Consider the following 9,843-nt stretch of genomic DNA (forward strand, 5'->3'; position numbering starts at 1 on the left):
TGTTGTTTTTTATGTTGAATGTGGTAAAAAGTATTGCATGTCACATCCTGCATATTCCTTTGGAAGTCGGGTAGGATGATTATATGGCCGATATTTACTGTGGGTAAATGGCCACTAGCCTAAAAATGTCCACTAGCCTAATTTTACAATCATACATCGCCCATCTTCCGACTGAATATTAATTTGCAGCGCTCTACCCCCATCTGCCGTTCCACCTAAAAAAACTAATGCGGCCAAACGAACAAGAATCCCCTTTCCCTTTCTAGTGCTTGACTGCCCGCAATTGACTGCTAACTTCAGAGGTACCTTTGGACACGATAATGAAACCGGGTTTACTTTGTGTCCATTGGTGCGCCAGTGACATGCAATCCCTCTCAGGGGTGAGCAATACTTCCCACCATTCATAAATGTCCACCTGCGCAAATCTGGGATTACATGTTCACCCAAAACTAAACTAGCTACATCTCGTCTATACCTACTCAGTTCTTTCTTGTTAAATCATCGATACTCTGTCACCGAAGAATGCAAATTCTGCGCCGTGTCCCGTTCACCCATTCGAAAGCCTATGATAAAAAAATGAATAAAATTGAAACGCTAAACACCTAAGGGTAATGGTGCATTTGAATTGTTCCACAAAAGCTTAGTTATTTATCAAACAAAGTATAAACAGTTTGAATTTAAATAGCTGGCCCTGAGGCTGTTGTGTTACGATGCGCTGTGTGTTAACAAAATAAAGCCAAATAATCAGCGCAGTGCCAACTGCATACCACGGACACCTTCTGTTTTCCCTAGGCAATCACCCATATCATAACATTGTTTTTTGTGATTTGTTGTTCTCCTTGAGGAAAAAAACTAAACAAAGCACAGCCTATTGTTGTTGTTCCACAGCCACATGCATATATCCACAATTCTTTCTCTCCTACTGATGAACAACAACAACAAAAATTGACCAGATATAGCCACTCTACTAATCGATGGATGTCACATTCAATGGCGGAATAACACCAGAACAGTTCAATGATGTCAACGGGTCTTGATAATCCCCTTTTCAAAGTAGCAAGCGTTCCAATCTTTGGAATACGTGCTGAAACTACAAAACACCAGCGGTCAAACAATCCGCCCCTCTCTCTCTTACTCGCTCTCTGCGGTCTCCTTCTCCCAAATCTCCCTAACATAATTGTTCCCGCCGAAAGGGATATATGGACAAGAGCGGGCGAATACAGCAACTTATCCATCCACGAAGTCCACAACGCCAAGAGACATGTCTCCCTACCTTGACTGCCGCAGACAAGAAACCATAGGAGTTGGATAATCATTTTGAGCAGGTTTGGCTGATGGACCGCTTCCAGCGTTCACTGTTAGTGGAGGTTTTTAGTAGCTGTTATTATAGCAGGAACCGCGACACTCCTTTCGCCCTCGGTCTTGAGGTCCGCTGGCGTTCTCTCGCTCCCTCTCTGGCGCGCGCTCGCTCGCTCCCCAGCTCGCACTTACTTTTTACTCCTTCGCTGCCTGACTCCACTGAGCAGTCCACATTTATACATCACTCAGTTTACCCATCGAGAGAAAAATGAAGTAACTTTCGTTTAAAGGTCCAAATCACCCCAATTATTGTTTCACTATGGTTTATCAAAATTATAGTTTAAATGATTGTTCAATAATTTGTTCGGGAGTCAAACTAACGGATGATGGATGATGGACTGTGCAACTTGCAGTGTCACATCTTATCGCTGAAATCCGTGTGACATGAACTGTTTCATTATTAACGGGTTGTGGAGTGCACTGTTCGGACTGCAGGTAACTTCTCCCCATCCTCTCTCTCGCTGTCACGCGCGCGCACACACGAGAACAGCGAATGGTTGGCTGTATGTTTATACAAATTATATGCATATTCAGCTGGGGAAAAAAGCTTCTTCTTTATTACATTTTTTTGCATTTTGTTTCTTGGCACACACCTAGTAACTCACTTGCGGTACGCTAACCAAACGAAATCTGCATGATACATTGAACATCTCATTCCAAAATCATGGGCATTGATATACAGTTGGTCCCCCCTTTGCTGCTATAACAGCCTCCACTCTTCTTAGACGGCTTTCCTAGATGTTTGAACATGTTGGAACATTGCTGCAGTCACATTTAGCCACAAGAGCATTAGTGAGGTCGGCACTGATGTTGGGTGATTAGGCCTGGCTCGCAGTCTGCTTCCAATTCATCCCAAAGGTGTTCAATGGGGTTGAGGTCAGGGCTCTCTGCAGGCCAGTCAAGTTCTTCCACACCAATCTCGACAAACCATTTCTGTATGGACCTCACTTTGTGCACTTGGGCATTGTCATGCTGAAACAGGAAAGAGCCTTCCCCAAACTGCTGCAACAAAGTTGGAAGCACAGAATCATCTAAAGTGTCATTGCATGCTGTAGCGTTAAGGTTTCCCTTCTCTCGAACTAAGGGGCCTAGCCTGAACCATGAAAAACAGCCCCAGACCCTTATTCCTCTTCCACCAAACTTTACAGTTGGCACTAAATTTGACAAATTGACTTGTGGGAAAGGTGGCGTCCTATGACAGTGCCACATTGAAAGTTACTGAGCTCTTCAGTAAAGCTTTTCTACTGCCAATGTTTGTCTATGGAGATTGCATGGCCATGTGCAACAGGTGTGGCTGAAACAGCTAAATCCACTCATTTGAAGGGGTGTCCATATACTTTTGTACATATAGTGTATGTGGATGCGATTGACATTGGAGTCTGAAATTCATAGGATAGTGACCCTACATGCCTCATGCCCCCTCCTACACCACAAACACTCTCTCTCCCTCTCCCACACACACACAGGTGGTCACGATCAATTCATTTATGTATTCTCCACCAGTCTATTGTAGTTCTTTCATCTGGCAGTGCATGCTAACAACCCAAGATACGTCCAACGGTAATATGAACACAAATGTAACTGAGGAAAGGTGTGAAAGTGACATCATGTAAGTCAGCAGATTCCTCACTACATTTAGGCAGAATCAATATGCCATTTGAGATGTGTGACAATAACAATATCAAAGCATTTGACACACTTCAGCATTCTCCTCAGAACAAGTGGTTGTGGTTTCTGCCTCGACAATGAGAGGTATGTGACTTAACCCCTGCCACTGTCATGGTGTTTAAGGCTAAATCACCCCTTAAAAGGTTGATAATTGTGTTGCTCCTTTTCCCCATTGAGCTGTTAAAGTTCAAAGCCATTCAGCCCAGAAGAATATCAAATCTATCTCTGCCCTCTAACAATATGATGTAGAAAAGAGACATGAAACGCAGGCATTCAGCCTCTTGTCTCAAAGGAATAGCTGTGACATCCATTAACTCCATTGACATTTATATGCACCAGGATCGCACTGTGAAAACATTCTTTTATGGTCTTTGTACTCTGGGAAAGAGGCCATTTTTAAGTTCATGTTGTCTCTCTAAACGTCTGGGTTGGAACATGCATTCAAGGAAATGTAGCAGAAGTTGAGCAAGAATAGCAGCTTTGTCATGCTAGCTTTATGTTGTGCTTGAGCCGTTTTCTTCTAGATATAGCTACTTTATCATACTGTAATAGAATATGGAGAACTGGGGTCTGTCTGGTGGTGGGGGTCGCGAGGAGCGGGGATTATATAAAAATGGACTCCTCTGACACCTTGTGCCACTATTAGGGACATGGGTGTGACTGAAGAGCATCCATTTCAGCACCATAGACAGCTCCACTCACTACAGTATGACTGGTCTATGACACTGCAGCAGCAACACTCATTCAACAACACACTCTTGCAGCATCACTAGTCAAAACACCTAAGCCATTCTGTCTTATGTCTAATCAATCCAGTAGCTTAAGAGAGCAAAGTCATTCAGATGGTGCACACTGGCACAGGCATGTGGTTTCAGCCAAAGGTTGCATATGTAAAAAGTAGATCTGATCACTACTCTTCATGCACGCAGATGGCTTAGTGATGATTGGATCAAATATATCCATAAATTAAACTGTGCAATCACATTATCGCCCTTGTTTCAATCTAGCGATGACGACCGAGGAGATGTCAATCAGACAGTAAACACTCAGAATGGGGTCAAGAAAACCGCCCAGAACAGAGTTCCCTGGGGATGCACCGTTGAGGCCCTTTGCTCCATTAGGAGCTGAAAGGAACAAGCCAAATCAAGTCTAAAATCCAGTATGCCTGACACATCCTCAAAGATATAATCCACCACAGCTTCAAGCTTTAGGTAAATAAACATCTCCTTTATTTACCTGACATCTAGTTCTACACTACTGCTGGGCTGCCCGTCCTGTTCGCTCCAATTAAATGCCGCTCAATGAGTGTTCCCTAAGTAATTCCTATTTTGTGCACTACTTTCGACCAGGGCCCTATGGTCTCTGGTCAAAAGTAGTGCACTATAAAGGGTGCCATTTGGGAAGCAGACAATGTGTTTTGGTGACCAAACACACATGCTGGGTTGTTTCCCCTCATGGGGATCTGCCTTGGAAGAACTTGAAGCAGTACCTTGATGTTTTCTAGAGACTGGAAGGAGATAGTATGGTAACCAGATCTCCACAGCCACCATCATCACAAGGGACCTGTTCACTGGCTCATCAACAGTGTCCCTCCAGAAACTCCGTTGTTTCCCCAGCAACCCGTTTTCTGATAGTCTGTTATCAATAGCAGTGTGTGTACGTCAGAGAGTGTGTCTCTGTGTGTGTGCGCGTGTGTGCTACTCCCTTTCTACACTTTCTTGTTCACTAGCTCCATCTCTTTATTCCCCTGGCCAGCGGTTATTGACTGGATTTTGTCGGATACAGTGTGTGTGTGTGTGTGTGTGTGTGTGTGTGTGTGTGTGTGTGTGTGTGTGTGTGTGTGTGTGTGTGTGTGTGTGTGTGTGTGTGTGTGTGTGTGTGTGTGTGTGTGTGTGTGTGTGTGTGTGTGTGTGTGTGTGTGTGTGTGTGTGTGTGTGTGTGTGCGTGCAAATGGAAGCTCATGTAGGGTGGAACTGTGTGTGTTACACGTGTGTGCGTATGTGTGTTTGTGTGTGTTCATTTCCATGCATGTGTGTGTGGTGCCAGAAAATTCACAGCACACTGATATAACACCTTGTTGCGAATAGTGATTAACAAGAGATCATTTGGTGATGATGACATACTGTATAGTGGCATAAGTCAACTGCACAAGCGATGCATGAAGACTGCTGTTACAATGGCCGCCCGGAGTCAGAGACCAGGTTCTCCGTGGTAACACATCACAACAGCTGTTCCCTATTCCTCTCAATGTCATGTGCCCCACTTCAGCAGTGCCATGGAGGTTATAACGTTCAGGCGTGGGCGAAATGAAAAGAGCAGTGTACCCCAAGGCCCTTCAGTGCCTGGGGTCTTTGTGTCATGAACTGCAAGAATAAAGAACAGCATTTACAAAGATGGTTTAGTTTGAAAATATGTAGAAACTACTACTCTATTAGAAATCCCTGATCACGCTTGTAGGCAATGAAATGCTAACGTTGGCTAGCTAAGCTCATGCGTAGAAACACGTAATCGGGTCAAACGGTTGTCTCACGCCGAACTGCGCATGTGCAGGCCGTCAGTCAAAGGCACTCCTTTAATATAAAGTTTTTTTTGACTAAAATGAAAACGTGTAGTTTATCACTTAGACAAGGTTGGAGTAATAACATGTCTAGCTACTTAAGACACTGGCTCGAATCTAGGTTGCGCATTTAGACTTCGAGAAAATTAACAACTTAAGGAATCACTTTTTACTTCTTGTAACGTCAGGTGAATGATGGGTGCAGAGTCAGGCACAGAGAGAGCAAAAGTATTCTGGGGAAAAAACGCTTTAATGTCCACAGCATGAAACAGGAACAGGTACAAAAGGGTGGCGCCAAAACACAGGCGTAAAACAACCCACAGTCCACTGTTTAAAATAAAGCTGGATAGCGAAAATCCCACAATCAAAGAATCACTCACGACGTACAACATGAATACACAAAATAAGCCCGCACAAACACTAGCGGGCGAAACTAACCTAAATAGAACCTCTCCCAAAACCCTAACAAGAAACAGGTAAAAACAATTAGACAGACATAAACGAAAAGGAAAAAGGGATCGGTGGCAGCTAGTAGACCGGCGACGATGACTGCCGAGTGCCACCCGAACGGGAAGGGGAGTCACCTTCGGTAATATTCGTGACACTTCTATCATTGACTTCTCAAACCCCAAACCCCAAACCGGTCTAGTCTGCTTTGCAAGCGTTCAAGGAAGTCTCGCAATATTGGGCCTCGCGATGTTAGAAACTCTGTGGTATTTATCTCCACTTGGGTGAGTGTGTGTGTCTTCAAGGCATTCTTAGAATCAACAATGTTATTTGTTTGGATCCCTATTAGCTTTTGCAGAAGCAGCAGCTACTATTCCTGGGGTCCACAAAAATAGGCTAGTTGTCATGTCCTGACCTTAGTTCCTTTTTTAATGTCTCTATTTTAGTTTGGTCAGGGCGTGAGTTGGGGTGGGCATTCTATGTTTTGTTCTGTGTGTTTATATTCTATGTTGTAGGTCTATGTTTTCTATTTCTATGTGTTTGGCCTGGTATGGTTCTCAATCAGAGGCAGCTGTCTATCGTTGTCTCTGATTGAGAGCCATACTTATGTTGCCTGTTTTCCCATTATGATTGTAGTAGTTGTCTTCTGTTTTTGTATTAGTTACCCGACGGAACTGTTTCGGTTGTTCTTTGTTTGTTTATTTTGTATTTTAGTGTCCAGTGCATTTTAATAAAATGACGAACACTTACCACGCTGCACATTGGTCCGATCCTTCCTACTCTTCATCAGACGAAGAGGAGATCCGTTACACTAGTAACCAATCCTCAAAAAGGGCTTTAGTATTTGAGCTACCCCTACCCGAGGTATAACAAAGCACAATCATGTTTTAACATATGTCTAAGGTCTCACTTCATTTCGTATATGAAATGGATCGTTGTATACACATATTTTACTGCAAACGTGGTTAAATTGATAGATATTGTGACACACCCCCTTAATGTTACAGTAACTTCCCAAAGTGGGATAAAACGTGAACTTTTAAATGAAAACAGTTGATAATAATTGAATAATAGAGAGAAAGGTGTTGTTTGTGTGTATAATACCAATTAAGATGACAAGTACTTCAGAGAAAGCCTGTGTCATTATAGATGTGATAAACTCCAATACCCAATTCATTAATTATTATATTTTCTTATTTTAATTCAAGTTGCTTTTCTTACTTAATAAATGCCTGCACTTCAATGCCAGAGTGTAGGTGTACGTAGATCGCATTGCTATATTTGTCATCTGTAATGTTTGATGAGGATCAGAAAACAGGGCCTACCTGTGATTGAATTACCACACAGAGTACAGAGTCAGCAAGCAATGTGGGCAGGATTCGAAGGAATCACTGAGGCCCTCTATAATTAAACACATTCGGTACACACACAGACAGACACGGACACGTGTACATGCAAACACACACACAACACACACACACACACACACACACACACACACACACACACACACACACACACACACACACACACACACACACACACACACACACACAAAATCAGACACACACACTCAAACGCACTCATAAACTGCCAGGCACAAATATGAACGCACGCAAACACGCACACACTCAAATTCACACACACATACCAGATTTTTCTATTTCTTTTCAGGAATGTTTGTGAGCAAACCGTTGTCTCTAAGAAAACCTTCACCAGTCACCACAAATATTACTAATTTGACCTTGCTCTGGTTACTCGAGACCTTGGAATTGTCTTGTGTTCAATATTATACAAAACGCTTTCCCTTACATTTAATGTCTGCGATGGCATGTGTGATTCAAGGGCCCCCAGCCATATTGGCTAATTGGCTGATGTTGAAGAGAGGATGTCTGTAGCAGGTCCATTGACTGCACTATGAAGGCTGATGTTTGGTTATTATTTATCTATTACTGACCTTGCTACTGTCCCTTTACGGTATATACTGTAGTTGTTGAATAGTTATTGCAAGAATGGTCTTGCAACACAGACGCTGAACCATTGACTCGTTCAAACCGGTAACCTTAATCGTGCTGTGCACAACTTCTATTGTTGTCCCTTGTCAACAGATATAATGAATGCGTCAGAAAGAAACCCTTACTACGGATAATCAACAACCCTATCCATTTTCAGAATCTTATGTACAATACATCAAAGAGAAACTTGAAGATGGTAATTATCTAAACTACCATTAGACATACAGTTATATGTTCACTGTTCCCTGAGTTTATGCCTAGACTTTAGCTCAACGGGCTAACAACCCTAAAACCCGGATGGTCACATAAATCCCTGATAGATACCAGGCCCTAGTATACGTACTGTAAATCAGCAGATGCTGAATACATGAGCTGTAACCTTCCTCATCCAATTCTAGGTTTCCACAGGAACCTCACAGGAAGTAATACCCCGTTGCACGGAGAGGCGCGTAGATCCATAGAGTCGGCTCAGGGAGACATTATGGTCAAAGCCCCCGTCGGCTTTGGTTGGTTCTCTCATTTTAAACTCCATTTTCTTTTTCTCGCTCCCTCATACTGGGTTAGGGTCGAGGGGTCAACCAGATTATCTCCTAATCCCGTTAATCCATCCTCACATCAGACTAGGATTACGAGCCGTTGTAATTGAAGGAGCCACCGCCTCAATAAAAAAAAGACAGGAAGGCTGAGGATGGCTGATGGTTGAGGAAATGCTGTGAAATGAGGAGAGGGAGAAATTATGGTACATTATCATGGTGTGTGTGTGGAGGGTGGGAGTGTTTGAAGGGGGTCAGTGCCGTCCTCATGCTGAGATGCCAGTCATATTTCATTAAGCTGAAATTAAGAGAAGATGGCTTGACCCCTGCCTGCGGCCTGGAGTAATCTCTCACAGTAACATTGACTCTCCCTTAATACATAAAAGCAGACGATATATGGACAAAGACTGACAGATAGTTGGACAGATGGATGGACAATGTGTGTGTGTGTGTATGTATGTGTGTATGTGTGTGTATGTGTGTCTGTGTATGACTTTCCAAATTTTAGTAGCTGTGTGTCTATGCGTCTGTGTATCAATGTGAGTTGTCAAGTCTGTATATGTGTGTCGGTGTGTGTACACAGACTTGAAAACTCACAATGATACACAGACACATACACACACACAGATTAACATGTGCAAAGTCATTTCACGTCTGAGTGTGTGTGTATGGCTCCCATATGCAGCTTCCATTTGCCCTCTCATATGTCGGCTGTTAGTGTTAGGGGTCAGTGGTCAGTGCCTTCTGATGAGTGGACATTTTGTTGATAAAACATCTATTAGTAAGTACTCTGTCAGATTAGTGGATTTAGAGGTCTGCGGCCAAGCAGGGTCACGGAGCAGCAGGCCTCTCTACTGGATCCCTGAAAAGTTTGACTCTAAGAGACTCCTATAATCTCCAAACACTAGCTCAAGTTATCTTTCCGCTTGGGAAATTAAGGTCTTGGTAGAACTTGATCCTCTGCAATCTATGAGATGTACGCTGTACCTAGATGGAAATGGTACATTTTCAAAAGAAGACCGGTGCAGTACTATAGTTTTCCAGGAAATTAGTGCAATTCATAATTCAATCAAAGATGAATTTAGAAAGAAGAGAGGCAGAAAAGAAAGATAGACAGTGATTGGATGAATCATGGGGAGGGTTACGTTTGTGTGTGTATGTGTGCACTTGTGCCTATGTGTGTACATGCATGTGTGTTTGCACACGCACGTGTATGTGTGTGCGCATATGCATATCTGTGTGTGTGTGACCGGATCGACCCAAT

The 9,843-nt window shown here is 43.1% G+C and overlaps 1 protein-coding gene across 3 annotated transcripts in view; it reads right to left on the reverse strand.

Annotated features, from left to right (window-relative positions):
* Positions 1–1,773, reverse strand: part of LOC129859509 (neural cell adhesion molecule 2-like) — a 441,041-nt gene extending 439,268 nt beyond the window's left edge. For all 3 annotated transcript variants that reach the window (XM_055929372.1, XM_055929373.1, XM_055929371.1), the window contains exon 1: positions 1,274–1,773. In XM_055929372.1, the coding sequence (XP_055785347.1) occupies positions 1,274–1,316 (43 nt within the window). In that variant the 5' untranslated portion in view covers positions 1,317–1,773. The remainder of the gene's footprint in view (positions 1–1,273) is intronic.
* Between the last annotated feature and the right edge of the window lie 8,070 nt (positions 1,774–9,843).

Source organism: Salvelinus fontinalis, chromosome 7 (genome assembly GCF_029448725.1).
Source record: "Salvelinus fontinalis isolate EN_2023a chromosome 7, ASM2944872v1, whole genome shotgun sequence".
NCBI classification, from domain to species: domain Eukaryota; kingdom Metazoa; phylum Chordata; class Actinopteri; order Salmoniformes; family Salmonidae; genus Salvelinus; species Salvelinus fontinalis.